At 44.2% G+C, this 20,805-nt stretch overlaps 1 protein-coding gene across 3 annotated transcripts in view; it reads right to left on the bottom strand.

Moving 5' to 3' along the window:
- OSBPL5 (oxysterol binding protein like 5) overlaps window positions 1–20,805 on the bottom strand; it is a 99,071-nt gene that overhangs the window by 38,141 nt on the left and 40,125 nt on the right. For all 3 annotated transcript variants that reach the window (XM_050953695.1, XM_050953692.1, XM_050953694.1), the window contains exon 6: window positions 10,951–11,035. In XM_050953695.1, coding sequence (XP_050809652.1) covers window positions 10,951–11,035 — 85 coding nt within the window. The remainder of the gene's footprint in view (window positions 1–10,950; window positions 11,036–20,805) is intronic.

Here is a 20,805-nt window from a genome sequence, read left to right on the forward strand (position 1 = left end):
TGGCTCCTGAAACACAGAGACAATGGGCTCTGGGAAACAGAAACAGAAAGCCATTTTTGGCATCCATCACCTGAGGGACACAAGAGGCCACAGCTCTTGAAATTGTAGAGGTGGATCCTTCGGCCAAGGGGGTTGAAGACTCTGAACTGTCTATTGATGAGAAACCCACTTAGACAAACATCATAATTTGCTGAAGTTTTAGTCTCAAAAAAGTTTTGTTCGCAAACTTTCGTCTCTTTTCCACTCTTCCTTGAAATCACTTAAACCTATGTTCTTTGTTAAACTTTTTCTTGTTTTATTACAAAACCATCTCAGTGCTGTTACATTCAAGGGAAGTGTGGGTCTTCAGTTAACCTAACAGGCTTTGGAGGCAGCACACAACTTTTGAGAGTGTCCAGTGAGACTGACTGGACACTGCAGAAAGCCATCAGTGGGAAACTCTAGACTTGAAGGGATAACAGATTGTTCCCTGCAAGGCAAGGTTTGGATTGGTGGAGTCCTGAAGAGTTTGCTGGCAAAGTGGACAAGCTGGTGCACCAGGGAGCTGACACAGTTAGCAGCAGCAAAGCTCACTCTTCCTGAGCCAGAGTGGTAACAGAGCAGCTGAGAGTTCTGGGTGACATCAATAAGAGGTCACAGAGGCTAGGACACCGGGCAAATCTGCAGCGCATTCAAGAACTGAGGTATCAAGAGAGGCACTCAGTAATTTCTAACATGTACAACAGAGAGCTTTTTATGCATCTCAAATTACATTACAGAATAATTAAAAATGTATTTGAGAGGCTGCAAAGAAAACAAAGGAGGACATAGTAATAACAGTGGAAAATACTGTAACATGAATTTCACGTTTAATTTTACTATGGATCAAATCCCACTCTCAGGATGCACTGCCATGCAGGAAAGCAGATGCTTAATTTCAAGAACACACTTAAATCTCATTGACTTCAACAGCTTTAATAAGCTGAATCTCCACTGGGCAAAACTTCCACTGACTTTAACAGAATCCAGGCCCTAGGACAGGGGTGGGCAAACTTTTGGCCTGAGGGCCTCATCGGGGTTCCGAAACTGTATGGAGGGCTGGGTAAGGAAGGCTGTGCCTCCCCAAACAGCCTGGCCCCTGCCCCCTATCACTTCCCACCCCCTGACTGTCCCCCTCAGAACCCCCAACACATCCAAGGGCCAGGCAGAACAGTCCTGAGGGCCGGATGTGGCCCGCAGACCATAGTTTGCTCACCTCTGCCCTAGGAGGACAGCAAATAGAGCTCAAAAAGGTCTGGGTCATTTGTATACAAAGAAATATTTATAATTCTACAAGGTTTCTATGTTTTGATGAATCACTTTTGTAAAAGGCTACAGAAGAGTAGTAAGAGAAAGAAAGGAATGAAGATCTTGAGGAATTCCAGATTAATATCAAACTGTAAAACATCAGAGCTCAGTAATTTTGTCTTATTTCATCCTTGAAATTCCTTCAGCACTGGCTTGCTGTTTAACAACACCATGCATAATGTTTAATAAATGCTCAGGCAGGGTCAGGACTGCTGTAAAATACAAAATAATATGAAATCAATTACAAGTATTGCATATCAAAGGCTTTACAGGTAGAGATTTATTCTCTTTGCACCACAAAGAGGATTTACAAGGATAACTCATCAGTGTTAATGGGTGTTCTGAGCATAAATACACCGCCCCTGCCTCACACCTGACTCATCAAGATGAGAATCAATTCAGCTTACTCCATGTGAGCAAAATGCACTGCAATTTAATCTTTTATTCTTCAGTCTTATGGGATGGAAACTGCGGTTTCCATTAGGAAACACTGCACATGCTATATTTATTGTGCATTTTGTTCATGTCAAGATTTTAAAAAATAGAGTTAAAAAGCTAGGAGCCTACATTCAAATATAGACCTTGAACGTGGTCTGGTTTATAAGTCAGAAGCTCCCACTGATGTCAATGACACTTATTTAGGCCCCAACTCAGAAAAAAACTCTAATGCCTGTACGTAAAACCCACTGAAGTCAAGCATGTGCTTAAGACACATTACGAGAAGACATGGCTTTAAGGATTCAGCACGCAGATTTACAAAAAGGTATTTAGACATTTCTGTAGATCCCACTAGGTACCTCTCTGTACCTTTAGAAATCTGGCCTACAAGCATGAATTTAGCCAACCATTTCTGAAAATCTTTGTCTTAATACTCAAATGCAGAAACACCTAACAATGTCATTCTTAAACCCAACTCGAAAGAGTATCTACTATAATAGCCCATCCTGCATTAGCATTCAAACTTGTTACACACACACAAAGCATATCAATAATATTCAAAGAATGGCCACTTATTCACTTTAAACCAAAAGTGCATTCAAGAGAGACCAATCAGGATAAAAGCTATAGCACAGCCTCTTGTCCATCGGGTGGTGGTGTGAATGTAGACTCAAATACCCGTCACAAAGTTAGAAGTGAGATGCGGCTTTTCCTCTGCAAAGAAGAAAGGGTCCATTCTCTGTAAATTAACAACAACTGTGTGCTAATTTCAGCGTATTACACTGAAAACATACAATCTATAATTTTTAGGACTTGCAGGCTAGTTAAACCTGTTTTATTACTGAAGAGCTGAACAGAACCCGTCATATGGAAGTGATATTACCACTTCTGTGTGTGCTCACACGTGCAATGAAAATGAAAGGTTTCTTTGTATTGACCTGTTTCCAGGTACTGGGTCCAAGCCATCTCACACTGAAATATGGAAAAACAGTATGCGATCATGTAATTAAAGACAGAATGATAGTGCATATGCACACGGGGCCCAAATTAAGACTACACAGGCAACTTTAATTCTGGCATTTGCTAATTTTCTAGTGTTTGACTTTGCAACCTTAATATTCTTTTAGTGTAGTTATGTGTGGAAGATATAAATTATATATGCGCACACACCCACACAGGGTTGAAGGCCATGAATTGATTCCTTAAGAGAGGCTGGGCTATGTTAGATAATAAGGCTCAGACTGTGACAGTGCTTAAAGGCTAGAGAGGTCTGCTTCAAGATTTGGCGCTTCTACAATTCTAACATGCAACAGTGCAATAAAAGTTTTCTAAAGTGAATAAATAAAATATGCTCTATTATATTTGCAATGGACAGTGCTTTGTTCTAAGCACAGGCTAAGATGAAAGAATATATTCTCCAGCTACAGTAGCTGGCAGCATTTTTCATAGGGTTTAAATACAGATTATTAAACTCCTTGTAATACGACAACTCCTTTATGATAGAAACTATGCAAAAAGTATATGTTGCTTCAAAAATACCCATATTGTCCCCTCTCTGGAGCAAAAGACTCTTTCCCAAGAACTCTCTCAAGAGCCTTGTAAGTGTTCTGAACTTGATCTTACTTTCATTGAAGTCAATGGGTATTTTGTCAAAGGGCACTGGGAAAGACCCTGATCGCAGGAACAGTCAGAAAGGATGGATGGAGCTAAAATTCAGTAAAACCAGCAGGACCCCACTTTTGAACCCTGGCCAACCAGGTCCCCAGGTGGCATCCTTAGCACCACATTAACGCGCTGAACCACTGCCACTGACCAACAGCCTTAGTGCTAAAGGCCTACAGCCCTGTAGCAGCCACACCCCAGGCCCCTGATTGGCTGGATAGACAGCACTCTCATTGGGTACCTGGACTATATAAAGACCCCAACAGGAAGAAGGAGCTCTCTGAGCAACATGTTGTTGCCTGCTGGTTGCCTTGTCACCTCGCCTCCGCAACCCACTGTCTTGGCCCCTTGGATTGGCTCTTCCAGCTACTGACCCCTGCAAGAGTTCCAACCATTGCCCTGTACTGCCTGTAATACCAATTGACCTCCCAGCTACCCAACCACTGGCCAGGGTCGCCCAGAGGATTCAGGGGGCCTGGGGCAAAGCAATTTGGGGGGGCCCTTCCATAAAAAAGTTGCAATACTATAGAATATTATATTCGCGTGGGGCCCTGGGGCAAATTGCCCCACTTGCCCCCCCTTCTGGTGGCCCTGCCACCTGCACACACTTCACTGCTCTGGACAGCCACCCCTAAGCCCACCTCTGTCACCAGGCATTATAAACACAGATCATTCACATACCCTTTTCATTCACACCTGAACCCACCCTCCACCCCACCCAAAAGAGACAGCTACCATAGCTGTATATGTACACTGCAGGTAGAACTGATCAAAACTAGCAACAATGTCATGAAGAATTTGCCATTTTTGGATAAAATGGTTTTTCAAAATTGTAACCAGATCTGATAGTGGGCAATAAATGGAACAAAAATCCATTCCTAAGAGAAGAAAAATAATTCCCAAAACTAAAGTGTTCAACTCAAACACGAAGGCAAATCTAAGACTACAGCAAGCGTATTTTGGATAGACACCAATTCACTTTGGAAATTCCAGAACAGTCATTTGCAATCTAGGAGAGGTCCTAGAGGAGGATCACAAAGAAGAAAGAAGAGGAGTCTCCCTGGACTTCTGGCACGGACCTTACTTACACTCCATCTCTGGCACTCATGAGCATAAATTGTGCAATGGTTGCAGTAAAAACCGTGACGATTAATTAACTGCAATAAAAAAAGAGCTTGAAAAAAAAAAACCTGGTTAAACATATTGCAGTACAGCAAAGGCCCTTTGTTTTCAGTTTTTACTGAACAATTCTTGGGTTTTTAAAAAAAGCTATTCAGTTTTTACGGGATTTTCACATGAATTTCTGACCACGCCTGAAAATGCTGATTATGTTGAGCAAATCCAGTCCATTGCATTAGGTAGATGTCTTTGTGTTAATAATAAGCTCCCTCTTAAAGTAACACAATGTAGTGGAAGATGTACATATACGTGTACATACTGTTAATGGACTATTCTTGAAATAAAAACCACAGCATTAAACTGCTTTTACTTTCAGTACACCTCATTTTTCTTTGTTGCTTTTTTCTGCCCTCTTGTCCCCCAGTATTAATGCTGATATTTACCCAGAAAACTGGGAAATTAATATTTTGCACTGATTTTCACCCATTTTAAAATATTTGTAATAGACACTGAGAAATACCTGGGAAATTTTAAACAAAATAAAAACTGAAAACAAAAGATGTTGGGTTGTATTCCAAACTACTTCCCCCTAGTAACTGGGCCTAAGGAAGGTAACATGGGCTTGCATTTATTGCCTTCCCTTGTAATACCGCAATTTAAATTTGATGCAAAATATTCTTTACATTTCCCCATGCCTTTTGGTTCAGTAGGCGTGGTATCCAGACCAACTCTTAATGTCCATTTGAGACAAGTAATGAAATACAGCCACGTATATTCAGATCACTACCGCCCCCTGTAAAGACACTCTAGACATAGCCGTGGATGCACTACTCATATCAGAGGAGAGCTGATGCTACAGCTCTCAAAGCCTGGGGCTATACGTTTGGATGGGAGTGAGCATGCAGCTCAAATAATCACTGGGGGTTTTTTAATAGGGGGAATGATCAAAAAACAAAACCCCAATATCATCCTGAACAGCCCTCTAGCTCTATTCAACTCTTGGGTCACAAAACACAGTAGGGATGTCCTAGTCATTCAACTGATCTATAACCAGGCTAATGAGATATTTTATAGGAAGGTCATGCAATTAGAATATTAGCATCTTTTGACCTTTGAAGTCCTTCACAATCAACCAACCAACTAATATCAGTCACACAATCAGGATGACCCTAGGTCTTCATGTTTGGCATTATATGATAACAAATGGGATAACAGGTTCTCTCAGTGTTCATCATTAACTCCAATGTAAAAATCTGCTCTAGCCTGCAGCTTATTGCTGTGCACTAAAGTTTCAGTCTGGGAGCACTTTTTCCCCCCCATCCACAAAATTGGGGACCCAGAATGGCTGGGCTGAATCCCTTTTCCTGATTTTATCTAGAAGTCCTATTACCAAATGGCCATACAATACTCCAGGGAGTGCATCATGGGGAGAATATCACACTTCTTGGGTGGTTAAAGTCATCCAGTTTCTGGCCTTGTTCCTCACATCTATTTGATTGATGCCTCTAACAATCAGCTAGCAATGTACTGTTATCTGACAACAGTATTATTGTTTACACAGTTAGGAACCGGGACCTGGCTCTACCCAGACCGAGGAGCCTTAGAGACATGCAGGACTCAGTGGCTGGGTCCACTCACAACAGTCCGTACAGAGAGGGGGATTGGGCCATGTTATGACAACTTTTATCAATACACTGAAGTCACTCGCAAGAAATCTTCACTGTGTAGCTTATTTACATAATAGCTAGCCTCCAGAATATAACATTCCTTTACAGGAAAGGTCACGAGAAAGACCCTATATTTCTAGATGTTGAGCCTTATGGGCTGTTTTGACCTTCCAGAGGTCCTCCAAATACAACCGTATGTGACAAAACAAGGTAGTCAACAGATTGCTACCAGACTTTATGGAATGCGAAATTTCCTATAGATTAGTGGCACTTCCATGGGCTATCCATAAGCTAGGACCTTAAATCCTACCAACAGTCTGTCACAGATGGTGCAGCAGAAAAATATATTCTGGAATTGTAAAAGGAAAAATAGGACACCAAGCTGCTGATTGTGATGTAGCTGAAAGTCTGGACTGTTCGCTAAACCGATCATGTAACTCGGTACTCTAGAAAGTAGGAATTCCTCATGAATTATCATTAACACTACCAAATATTCTCACTAGTTATTAGCACGAGAGCTGTGTTGAGAAGCACGTAGTCAAGGCTGCATGAAGACTGATTCATGATCCCTGGACACACTGTAAAAATATACTAATGTTATGCAATGGGGAAGAGGCCATCTGGGTCTGTTCATCTCCCCAGCTTATTTTGCTCTCTCCAAGTGCCTACTTTCTTGACTGGATTTTATCTGTAGTTGTCCAATGCACTAAACAAAAACTGTTTGTATGCAAGTGTCTCCTAAACCACCTTATGGCCTGGTCTTTTCTTACTTTCAGTTCATACCCCTTTATATTTTAATCTGTCACCATTTGACCACTGTCCCATAGCTGACAATGATTTAAGCACAATCCTTCTTGCCTCTTTTTAAACTCAATCCATATTGAAATAAAAATTTCTCCACTGTACGAGGCAGAAGTCCCTACTTTGTCTGCCCCATTGTATTCAGGACTTTCTACATGCAACCATTCCCTTCCTTTGTGACACTGACTGTACCAATTTCATGCCATCTGCCAATGTTAATGCAGTGTTGTGTATTACATTTTCCAAATTACCAATACAGAGTATGGATCTTAACAGCGATGCCTTTGGCTATTTATATATCTCCTCAATCCATACCCATTTATCACTGTTCACTGACTTCAGCTACCATGTCAATATTTTATCCAATTAAAATTTCCACAATCATTACCCTACTCATTAATGTTTCATGCTAACATCTTTTGGTGTGATATTGCATCAAAAGCCTTCACGAAGGCTAATGACACAGATTATGCTTGTGGCTTCACTTCTGCCAACTCTCATTGATACCTCCTTGGAGAAGTTGATGAAATTTGTTAGGCATGACTTCCCTTCTCCAAATCTGTGCTGAGTGCCCTTGATTATTCTTGTAGCCGTACAAGAGCATTCTCATCTTTCATCCTGAATCACTGTTTCTAGATGCTCTGAATGGAGAGGTCATATTTCAGGTCTCTGGGTTCTTGCTTTTTCCCTTGATCCCATTTTTAAAGTAAGAGATCACATTAGCTTTTCTCCAGGTCAAATGCACCTGTTGCAAGTGAAGAGGCAAAAAGCTCAGGTACTAGCTGTGATTTCACCTGAATGGTGTAGATCTGATTCCTAAGGGTCCTTACTTAGCTTTGGACTTAAAGATATGCTACAATAACCCACTACTTTAATCCCTTGGTTATCACAAATTCATAATAAAATTCATTTGGCAGAAAGCTTAGAAAGGATTCTAAACACTGAAAACTCCTCAGGGAGGGGCATTCTGGCCCATTTATCCCTCTAGCCTACAATATATCAGGGCATATTGTGGGTGTGCCAGAGGAATAGGGCACAACTAGAGCAGTGCTCTAGTCTGGAGATTCCCAACTTCTCGGAGGCCATTACTAAATGGTGTAAGTTAGAGCAGACTCAGGGCTGCTCTAACTTACACATGTAGCCCATAGCAGCCCTGGTGATAAGTGGATCATAAAGATGGTATGCAGGCATCATCCTTTGCCAGCTTGGCCCTAAAATTTTTGTCAGATGTTGAAAAGCTTTTTCCAGTTTGAAGTCTTTTTAGAAGAAAACTAAAATGCTAAGAGGTAGTGCCCTGTCAAACAGCAATTTTCCTTTAAAAACAAGCACATGCCACAGAGACCATACTGTTCGCATTGCACATCTTCTAATTAAGTTAATGGAATGGCAAGTAACATTGATCTCTAAGGAAATAGCAGCTTTTAAGGCTTGGATAGATAGTTACTGAAGTCATTGAATTGCCTCAAAAGCCTGAGGAACAGTTCTGTTTGTTTTTCTATCAGATGGGCTGACAGATTTGAAATGCTTGTATTCTTTGGTAAGCATATTTGAAAGCTTTAAAAAAAAAAAAAAAAAAGGTGTGTGTATGATTACCAACATAGCTGTTTCTACATAAGAGATACTAGAGTGAGGTGGAATTCTGTATTTCTTTCCACAAATAAGACGTATGAGTGGTAGAATAAGGGAGGAACCAACCATATTCAAAGAAAAACCTGCACTCTTTTGGTTTTACACAAAATTCACTGCAGTGAAAAAGCACTTCTCCCCATCAAAAATGCCTCCCCACCACGAATAGCCCTCTTTTCCCAATGGAAGATAGGGCAGCAGGCACAGACCCAAATTAAAAACAAAAGAAATAATCCAGATCTCTGGAATGCCTTCTCTTTGATTTGCTGGTGCACTTAACCATGTTCCAAGTGCACAACCAGAAAAGCATTCAGCAGCCCCTGTGCTTCATTTGACACCTATCAGGCTGGGTGAAACTTAACTGAAACAAACCTTTAGCCAAAGGACTGTTGACCTGAAGCCCACTGAAATAAAAGAAAAGGCATCCATTTACTTAAGCAGATTTTAAATCAGGCCCATCAGGTGCATGGATGGCCAGTTGGGTGCCCCTTTAAGGCAGGCAGAAAATGTCTATGAGCAGCAGCAGGGGTTAATTCGATATGGCCAAGAATTACAGTACTTTGAAGGTCAACTGGAATGAAAACATGTTTTTAATCTTCTTATCTACGTACAAACCACTGCTTTTCTGTAGTCATTACAGAGTCAGAGAGATTTTCACATAGCAAGCTGGCATGTTTATCATACATTGACCTACATATACCTCCCTTAGTTTTGTGGATTCTAGAAGAAAGGCAGATGTGGATCCATTGGCGACTATTTGTGCTGATCACATTTTTATTCCTGGAACAGTACTGAGTGGAAGGATGAGTGGAGAGATCTCTCCTCACCAACACATTTTCTTCTTTGGGCCCATGCCTAAAGGAGGATTCAGGTTGACGTCCTACAAATTCCCCTCTGTCCTATTTCAAGGACTATCTACAGAAAGAGAATGAATGTATGACCAAGTTTTCTGCACTCAGGAAATTGAGCATTTGGAGCATGGCCCCATGAAACCAACATATGCTTCCTTCTCAAAGCGCCAGTGAAAGGGAAATTTCACGGTATCTGCCAATCTTAGGCAGGAGATAATCCCTTCCTGATCCCAAATTTGGTGTTCACCTCCCTTCCATCTTCTATATGTCTGCTGACCCAGCACTTTCCTTCCATCTGCAAGAGTGTATCTTGTTCCCAGACATACTTCTAATCAGTCCAGAAAGGTGGCTGTTCAGTGAGCCACCATCACTCAGCAGTAGGTGGAGTGTGTTTGTGACCCACCTGAGCTCTGCTGGCCCTTGGTGTGAAACACACAGATTCACACCTGTGCCTAGGTTTCCAAAGCCACATACTATCCACGGGCTTCCAGGTTGGCCAGGTGCAGTAGACTGAAAATCCCACCCTACATGAACAAAGGTGAAAGTCAATGAGAGTTATCATTTAATTCCCTTAAACATCTTTGAAAACCCCAAGTACGGTTCTCAGCAGCATCTGGACTGGAGGAGGTTGCATCTTCAGTCGAGTCACAATGTAGTGTACAAACCTTTTATATGTTTGTAATTTTGTTGTAGTACATACATCTTCCCACCTTCTATTCTAGCAAGTAAAGATGACACATCCAAGATATCATGATACATAATGCTAGTAACTCAAATAAATCTGTATTTTGTTACTGTGTGTCGATACAGAAGGATTTATATTTGAGCAAATATTTCTAACTAATTATATGACTTGGTACAAAACAAAATTTGGAAGACACATGCCTAGAAGAAGAATAAATGCACACGTGAATTAGAGTTCAAGCTGGATCCCTCACTGAATCAGTCATGTCAAATCTATTTTTCTTCCTTTAAACACTGGAGGCAAATTATTATTTATATTACAGTAGAACCTATAAAGACCAGACGGTGTAAAGTGCATAACACAACAGGGCACCAAAACACATAATAAGAGTGCCTCTGCCCTAGAGAGCTTACAATCTACATAGACAAGAATAGGAAAAAAAAAAAAGTTATCCCCATTTGAACAGGCACAGAGAGTAAATGAGTTGCCTGAAGTCACGCGGAGTCTATATGGCAGAACCAGGAATCAAACCCACGTCCCATCCCTGGCTCTGTCCTGCCTTGCTGAGTCCAAACCTAGTGTCTAAGCATAAAACCTTAGCCACAAAAATCCTTCCCCCTATCCATTCACAATCTTTATTTTCCCAAATAGGAAAGAGAGACACCAGAGAAGGCACTCAAGCTCCCATGATCAAACTCTTATTTTGGATTCATGACGAACATTCATATCCTGTGGAAAAGAAGTGAAGAGAGAGGAGAGGCAGATCAGAACTCACCATCTGATTCTGAGGTTGCTCTGAAGATCAAGTAGCTGCTGGGAAGAGGCTGAGTGATGGAACCAACATTCTCTCCCTTTGGACCCTAGAAGTCACACACAAACAAGAAAAAGGTAAGGCAAGGAGGTGGCTTGTGAATTTTTCCCTTACATGGGAGGAGTGTATTTGTGAGGGGGAAGAAGAGGAACAGATGGATCACTCTAAATTACTCCATCGGTAGACAGAATATTCCAGTCACCGCTCCAAAGTAGTAATAAGATGTTGATGCAAGTCTGGCTCAGCCCAAAGACTGATTTATTGTCAGTACCACTAGAAATGTAAAAGTATACCCCCAGAACTGAAGAGATTTTGTTCCTTTAGCTTGTGAACAAGCGTACAGAGAAACAGAAAAGAAAAACATGCAATTACTGCATCTCTTACACAAGGCATTTCAGCACAGCGCTCACTGCTGAGTCCATCTGCAGTATTGCAACACCAGTGGCAAAAAGCCTCAGCTTTCTCCATCCCTGCAACAGCAGCAGGTGGCACTCACACCTCAGATGGTGGCATCAGCCTTTCCAGCAGGCTGCTACCATGTAAGGCAGTTTGTTCTTAAATTTTTTAGTTAGTCCTGCTAATGCCTGTAAAATCACTGTGTGTTATTCCTTCCCTCTATTGGCTTCTGAGTGCCTTCAATCTCTCTTTCTGCCAGTGTTAGAGATGGATAAGCTTGGAAGTCAGCAGATGGGGATTGGAATGGCCCAGTGCAGGCTCTAACCTGGATCCTTCACTGGGACATTTCAGTGGCAGCTTTTCTGAAAGGCCACATCTGAAAAAAAGAAGGATATGCAGGGCTGGTGCAACCATTTAGGCAACCTAGGCAGTCGCCTAGGGCGCTGGGATTTGGGGGGTGCTATTTTCTTCGGGAGTAACTGCAGCAGCCGGATCTTTGGCCGCCCCGGTCATTGCCGGCATTTAGGTGGAGGGAGTTGGGGCAGGGGAGCGTGGGGAGGGCCGCCTGCAGCAAGTAAGGGTGGGGGGGAGTGCGGCACACAGGGGAACTCCCTGCCCCAGCTCACCCCTGCCCCGCCTCCTCCCCAAGCACGCCGTGGCTGCTTCACTTCTCCCACCTCCCAGGCTTGCGGCGCCAATCAGCTTAGGCGCCTCAAGCCTGGGAGGTGGGAGAAGTGCTCGGGGCGCTCATGCTCAGAGCAGGGGTGAGCTGGGGCTGGGGTGCCTCAGGGTGGAGGGGGGGCAGGGAGCTGCCGCAAGGGGGGGGGACCCCTCAGGACAGGGGTAGGAGGTGGGGATGCAAGGTGGAAGTTTTGCCTAGGGCGTGAAACATCTTTGTATCGGCCTTGAGGATATGGTGCTCTGAAAGGTGAGCTAGGAGAGGGCCTGAAGGCTTCACTGTAACTAGGTGTTCTCTAGTGCAATCTCTCTAGAAACACCTACCTTAGGGGTTCTAAGAGGAGAATTACTTCAAGGACACAGGGGAGGGGTTTTTTTTTGTTTTTTTTAAACTTTGCAGTCTGCAGCTAGGGGGCAGACACTGACCAGCATTGATCCTCCTTGGGAAGGTGCATAAAAAATTCTCAAAGGCAGACTCCGGCTCAGGTTTCCCTGGTGCAAAGGGAAGAGCACATTTGCTGTTACACCCCTTCAGAGAGTGTGGCATTCTCCCACCTTTGATGTACATTTAAGAGCAACAGCTATGCCTGACTGACACACAGGCGTGCAAAGAGTTGGGGCTGGAGGCTACCTCTGCCCTCCACCTATATGCAGCAGGACAAAACCTCGCTATGGAGACGGAGGAGCCTCTCTCCTTCTGGTTCTCTATTTCCAAAGTGACACCCTTAGTCCTCTCTTTCCTCCCTTCCCCACCAATGCACTGCAGGATAAATCACATTGCAAAGAAGCAACACAAGCAGAATTCCCTTTGAGAACAAGAATGACAAATAAATTAGTCACTGTGTAGGAGACATCACGGACTTCTGCACGTATTTATTCCACCCTGCAGTTGACTTAAAACAGCTCTCTCCAAGGCCCCATTCAAAGTTGCACCTTTAATTGACAGAAAGCTGTGAACACAGCATTTGAAAAATGTTTTAGCACATGAATGTAAGGTAGCTTTTTCCATCTCTGCAGGCATCTCCTGCCTGATGTAAGACTTCGTATCTTCATATCCATATCCCATCCTCACCTACAAATGGTTTTCTGTTTTCTCTGTGCACCATACTGCACCAATTTTTATCTCAAAAATTATATTTAGTGCGGTGGACAGGAGGATCTGACTTTTTTCAGTGAGTTAAGGGGGACCCCGTAAGCCCCAAGCTCATACTAGAATTCTTCATCATTGCTTGCTACTATCAGTTGCTCCTGTGCATCAATGTCTGGCAGATGGATTGTGCAAAGTTATCTATTTTTTATTTTTAAGCCTTGTTTGTAGGGCTGGGAATGGGAAGAAGGGGAAGTCAGAAGATGGGTGACGTGGATATGGACATGGATTTGACAACATGTCCAGTAGTTTACATTCATTCTCTGACCCAATTTCTAATCCCTGGGATTTCCAGGCTCTGCAGAGGCTTCATTTACCATCTTCCTCTGCCAGGGAAACTACAGGTCTTTATTACTTATCAAAACAGGGAGAGCCAAGAAACACTCCTTTCACGAGATGCTTGAGATTTAGAAACCAAAAACATCTGCATGGAGATTTGATATGCAGGACTGGCAAAGCTGGGATTTGATAAGTGATCTGCAGCCCAGAAGCTCAAGACATTACTGTTGACATAAATGCAATCAGGCAGCATTCCTTGTGGCATTTTTCCCTTTCAGGAGCTTTCAGCTGAATGAGACATTGGAGAATTACTGATAACACCATAGCATGGATTTTCAATGCACAGATTGAAACCTGCCTTAAAGGGGGGAGCCCATGAACAGATGGTGCAGATCCAGGGTACTGACATTTAAAAGAAGAATAGATGGCACGACGTTTCGAGAGATCTTTATGCAAGTGGAAAAATATTACAGTGACTAAATAATGGCCTGTAAGAGACAGATTTAGTACTCACACGTGGGTAAAAGGATCATGACACTGAGTCATTCTTAATCCCCCCCAAATCCCCAATCCCTTAACAATTCTACAGAGTGAAGTTTCCTCTCTGTAAAATTGGGATAACAATCCTTGCTTTCTCCCACCTTTTTTCTGTCTTGCCTATTTAGGCTGTAAACACATCAGGGCAATGACTGTCTCTTACCATTAAATGTACAATGCCTAGCACAATGGGCCCCAACCTCAGCGGCAGCTACTGTAATACAATTAATACAGGGAAGTCTTTGGGTCACATCTTCAGGGCAGCATCTGAAAAGATGTTTGTGGTTCTAAAAAAGGACTGGATTTACGTTACCATGTCAGAGTCAGGACTCAGGAAGAATCAGGAAAACTAAAAAAAGTAGTAAGTCGATGCATACGTTGAAGCTACAGACATGTAATTTTTAGTTTTATTTTTGCTTTCATCACAGAAGATAGGCATTAAAAATATGCTGGAGAAGTATCATCCACATGGACGAAAAGGAGCAAAAAAGTTTGGGCTGGATATTAGGAATGTGCGCCTAACAGTATGATCTAAATGATATTAGCAGATTATAAAAAAGTTTCCCCAAAGGAAGTGATAGATGCTTCATCACTTCAGTTACTTTAAAAATAAAATATAAGAGGGGGAGCACATCCAAAACAATGGGTATATTTGATATTTTATTTATTGATTTCAATTTCACTGGTACCTGCACTGGATTATCTGCTGCCATAGATGGGTGCCTGAGTAATTGAAACAAACATTCCCACACTGTGTTGTCAATCCAGTTAAGATAACTTCAATGAAAAAAAAAATCTAAAAAAAACTTGTTTCAGTACAACAGGATGATCCAATACATTACCACAAACCTAACCATCTGACTGCCACACAGTGCCCCCGTACACAACCCCAAAGTAATCACCGTACTGGCATTAACTGATACTCTGCAGTAGCCTGAACAGGCACAGACCCAAACTGCATTCCCATTATAAAGTGGTTTAAAGATCTTCCCCACATTATCCTGGCAATATCTCGGTCACCGCCTGTGCTGTTGATAGAGAACTTAAGATCTTAATGCTGTTAATTTAGCACCTTTCAAAAGCATGAAATAAAAATGCCCAATCTGTTCTCATTATGAAGCAGGAATGATCACATCTTAGACTAAAAGCAGCAAACTTAGAGAAGCTTTTTAGGCTCACAAGCCTGGTGAGCCATGTAAAATGAAGCGAACTCTAGAATCATTTGCCTGGATAGAATTTAGTGTGGAAGTGTAATAACCTTAGTCCCAGTTTTGGACCTTAGCGTCCAAAATATGGGGGTTAGCATGAAAGCCTCCAAGCTTAGCCACCAGCCTGGACCTGGTACCTGCTGCCACCACCCAAAAAATTAGAGTGTTTTGGGGCACTCTGGTCCCTCTGAAAAACCTTCCCTGGGGACCCCAAGACCCAAATCCCTTGAGTCTCACAACCAAGGGAAATAATCCTTTTTCCCTTCCCCCCTCCAGGTGCTCCTGGAGAGATACACAGACACAAGCTCTGTGAAACTACACAGAGAGACTCCCCCTCTCTGTTCCCAATCCTGAAAACAAAAAGTACTTTCCTATTCCCCCAGAGGGAATGCAAAGTCAGGCTAGCAATCCAACACACAGATCTCCCCTTTTCTTCCTCCCACCAATTCCCTGGTGAGTACAGACTCAATTTCCCTGAAGTAAAGAAAAACTCCAACAGGTCTTAAAAGAAAGCTTTATATAAAAAGAAAGAAAAATAAGTACAAATAATCTCTCTGTATTAAGATGATACAACACAGGGTTAATTGCTTAAAAGAATATTGAATAAACAGCCTTATTCAAAAAGAAGACAAATCAAAGCACTCCAGCACTTATATTCATGCAAATACCAAAGAAAAGAAACCATATAACTTACTATCTGATCTCTTTGTCCTTACACTTGGAAACAGAAGACTAGAAAATAGAAACTACTTCTCCAAAGCTCAGAGAAAGCAGGCAGCCAGAAAACAAAGACTCAGACACTCAAATCCCTCCACCCAAAGTTGAAAAAATCCGGTTTCCTGATTGGTCCTCTGGTCAGGTGCTTCAGGTGAAAGAGACATTAACCCTTAGCTATCTGTTTATGACAGGAAGTCAGTCATTTTTATAAAAGTTAATGCAAATCAGGTGGTGCTCTTAAAGTATGGATTATACTAACATTTAGAAGGTGACCACCTTACTGCTGCATCTGAAGAAGTGTTCTTTTACCCATGAAAGCTTATGCCCAAATAAATCTGTTAGTCTTTAAAGGTGCCACTGGACTCCTTGTAGTATTACTGAAGTTACTAAATTCAGTGATCTTTCATCTTAAATACACTGGTAATCAATTGACAGGCACCTCAGAGTTTGAGATTCTGTTTTAGTTTAAATTAAATGATTGCCCATTAAATTGAGTTGATGGACACGACTATAAATGCTAGTCTAGACAGCTCTACAAACATTTGTTCTAGAGCTTATGGCCGAGCCCTGGGGTAACCACAAATATTTGTGCCATTAAACAAAATGTTCATGGAGTATCCAGACTAGTACTGACAATTGTGTTAACTGGCAATCAATTAACTAGAGTTAAAACCCAACCACAAATTCTAGTCTAGAACAGCGGTCGTCAGCCTTTCAGAAGTAGTGTGCCGAGTCTTCATTTATTCACTCTAATTTAAGGTTCTGCGTGCCGGTAATACATTTTAACGTTCTTAGATGTTCTCTTTCTATAAGTCTATAATATATAACTAAACTATTGTTGTATGTAAAGTAAATAAGGTTTTTTAAATGTTTAAGAAGCTTCATTTAAAACTAAATTAAAATGCAGAGCCCCCCAGACTGGTGGCCAGGACCCAGGCAGCATGAGTGCCACTGAAAATCAGCTCGCGTGCCGCCTTTGGCACACGTACCATAGGGATTGTCTAGACCAGGGGTAGGCAACCTATGTTTCAAGATCTCTCATCTTGTTTTAACAGGCTGTGGGAATTCTTGGCCACATCTGGGTTCCAGTATTATAGGTAATAATTTTAACTTGTGCTGGAACAAAGAACCCATCTATAATTCATGAGAAACGGGCTCTCTTTGCACCATTAGACAAAAACCAATTTACACTAGTAAATGCTCCACCGGTTGCCTTAAAAGTATGCAGTCAAGTGACATAAAACAAAACAGTATTTCTGGCAGCTTCAGCATTTGACTGCTGTCAGAGTGCAAACAGCTCCTTTGACATCAAGCAGTTCATTAGAGGTGGCCTTTTGCTGCTCTTTTGGTGTTCATCTTGTAGCCCAAAGTGGCTGTGTCGCACAACAATCCAACCTGGGGGGGTTCCTAATACACAGTTCAAAAGCAGCTTCCCTAATATCCAGCTCAAGATATTCAAATGAACTACTCTGACTTTAAAAACCAAGAAAATCATGAGATATTTGGTTTTCCAGAACAGTGTTCAGGAAAACCCTTCCACTTCTTCATATTCAGAATAGAATATATGTACATGTATTTTATCTGACTGCTTTCTTTTGGGTCAGTCCTGCTGAAGGAAAAAGCATTCTAACATCAAAGGTGCTTCCAATTTCAAAACCTTACTACTTTCTAATCGTTCATTCTCACTGCACTACTCAGATGAATTCAGTTGCCCTCTGTCTGCTCACAAGGAATTGTTATGGCGATGGACAGTAAATGAATGTCAGCCTTCTTGGGTGCAGGATATGAATCAGATGAACAGAAACTTGAAGGCTGAACAAAAGCCAAGTGGTAGATGAACTGTAATGCCTTATACACTTTTGGGACAAGAGTGTCTAGTGCAAAGAAAAGCATCAAGACAGACTGAGGCGAGGCTAGGCTAAAAACCTTGTAAGGAAACAGCAGCTCTTACTCTTTGTTGCTGAGGTCCATTTAACTTTCCTATATGAGCTGGATTCATATACCCATTACCTAGTTTTAGCAGAACTTTATTTTACAAATAGTTCCTTTGACTTCAAAGGGACTACTCATGGAGCACAGCACAATTCAATGTAAGACTATCAGAATGTGGCCTCATACATCTGCTCTCCTATTTCTGCCAGATCCTTTGGTGCCAGAGTAACAAATACCATTGGCCTTGGCACATGAATCCTTTCAGGCACCTCTGCTATGCTGGCTTCCCTGCAATAACACCATAATCAGCAATGCCTTGTTTAGACTGGTAATATTTCTTAGGGAATTTATAACTGTAATAACTATGCACAGATGCTATTTTTAATAGTGAAACAGAATCTGAGTAGCTAAGTGCTTTTTCTTCAGGGCAACAGACAGAAGTTACTGTCCGTAAGCAGTGGGGGCATCCTCCTTAATCATAGCTAATGGCAAATGCTGTATCATCCAACCTTAGAGAAAAAGATGGTTACTAACCTTGTAACTGGTGTTCTTCGAGATGTGTTGCTCATATCCATTCCAGGTAGGTGTGCGCGCCGCGCGTGCACGTTTGCCGGAAACTTTTTTTACCCTAGCAACTCCAGTGGGCCGGCAGGTCGCCCCCTAGAGTGGCGCCACTATGGCACTTGATATATACCCCTGCCGGCCCGCCCGCTCCTCAGTTCCTTCTTACCGCCGTGTCGGTTGCTGGAACTGTGGCGTGCGGCTTGCTGTCCTCCACGTACCTAGCTCTCTTGTAACTGTTCGTAGTTGTAGTTGTAAATAGTTTTATAGACAGTTTAAAGTAGTATATTAGTTGGTTGTTTCTTGTATATAGTTGTATAACTTGTTCGCGGGTGGGCCGTTGCCCTTCCCGGCGCCCGGCACCGGGCTCATGCCTGGTTCGCCAGGCTTCAAGCAGTGCTCGGCATGCAAGAAGCCAATGCTGACTAGCGATCCCCACGACGCGTGCCTCAAGTGCCTGGGGGAATCGCACATCATTGAGAAGTGTCGTATATGCAAGGCCTTTAAGCCTCGCACAAAGAAGGAGAGGGATCAAAGACTCCACGCTCTCCTAATGGAAGCAGCACTGACTCTGGTACCGGCGGCGCAACCAGCCACTTCTACTCCGGCACTGGACCGCGCCGGCACCGGCAAGACTCCCCGGCACCGTCCATCCCCGGCACCGGGAGCAGATCCAAGACCCTCGACGTCTGCAACACCATCTAGGCAGGCTCGAGTGGAACGCCCGGCACCTATCTTGGCCACGGCACCGCCTGCAGGGCTGCTGTCGACTCTGGGTCCGGAAGGTCCGTCGAGTCCGGCCCCTCCTACCTCCCCCTTGAGATCAGGGGTCGAGCTGTCAGTCCCATCTACACCGGAGACCTTTGCCTCAGCACGGGACTTGATAGCACTCACAGAGCCATCGCAGCCTCAAACAACGGCACCCCCGGGACGGGTAACCTCCAGAGGCAAACCGATGCTGAGAGCGCTGTCTCCGGAGTCCAGGCACCGATCGCCCCGGAGACGTGAACGCTCGCACTCTGGGCGCCGCTCGCAGTCCCGGCACCGTTCTCCTCGGCGGTACCGGTCGCACTCGCAGCGCCGATCAGCATCTGCACGGTCCCGGTCTGGCTCCTCTTACCACCGGCACCGAGACTCTAGGAGCCGTTCACATCGGCGTTCAGCTCCTCGGTCGACCTCCCAGCACCGAGCCGGTGGTAGGTCCCGATCCCGGTCGACCTCCCGGCACCGCGTCGGTGGCAGGTCCCGGTCCCCACTGCCATCCCGGCACTGCGCGGAACGAAGATCGCGGTCCCTCTCTCGGCACCGACCTCGAGGCAGATCCCGATCCGGATCCCGGCACCGACTACCACGCCGTTCCGGGTCCCGATCCCGGCACTGGTACGACTCACGGTACCGATCCTTGGCACTGAGGAGATCGTCGGCGTCGGTATATAGAGAGGTCTATCAAACTGGCTCGGCACCTCCCTGACCTTCAAGGGAACCATCTGTGTACTCTCAGGCAGAGAGCGCCTATACGCTGGGCCAGGACAGACACTCGGCCCTGTTTCAGGACCCTCCACCTCAGGAACGAGGGCCTCAACAGTGGGGGTTTTGGACCCCATGGGCGTACCGCCAAGCCCAGGGTCCACAACATATCACTCCCCGCCCTGCGGCGGAACGCAGGCCACCAGAGGCAACGGTGTCTAGACCCCCTCCCTCCCCGGAAGCAGAAGACAGGTCCAGCCACCAGGACCCAGAGCTCCCTCCAGTGAAGGAGGTGCAGCCCCAGACAGAACCCCCCGTGGACGCTCTGTTGCCAGGGGTTTCTTCATCGTCTTCCCCTGATGAGGCGGTGGCGGGTACCTCGTCCTCCAGCCCTCCCCCTCTGGATCTTAGGGCACACCAGGACCTCCTCCGATGCGTGGCACAGAACCTGGACATTCAAGCAGAGGAGGTCTCTGAAATCGAGGACCCTGTGGTGAGCATCCTCTCCGCCGATGCGCCCACCAGAGTGGCCCTGCCTTTCATCAAGACTACTCAGGCCAACGCCACTACTATCTGGCAGTCACCGGCCTCCATCCCTCCGACCGCTCGAGGAGTGGAAAGGAAGTACATGGCCCCCTCGAAGGGCTATGAATACTTGCACGTTCACCCAACACCCTGCTCCCTTGTGGTCCAGTCGGTGAATGACAGGGAGCGCCATGGTCAAGAGGCCCCGACGCCCAAGTCTAAGGAGGCAAGGCGGATGGACCTCCTGGGCCGCAAGGTCTATTCAGCGGGGGCACTACAGCTCAGGGTCTTGAACCAGCAGGCCCTCCTTAGCCGCTACTCCTTTAACTCTTGGGTGGCGGCGGGAAAATTTGCGGAGCTGTTGCCGCAGGA

The sequence above is a fragment of the Gopherus flavomarginatus genome, chromosome 5, assembly GCF_025201925.1.
Source record: "Gopherus flavomarginatus isolate rGopFla2 chromosome 5, rGopFla2.mat.asm, whole genome shotgun sequence".
NCBI lineage: Eukaryota > Metazoa > Chordata > Testudines > Testudinidae > Gopherus > Gopherus flavomarginatus.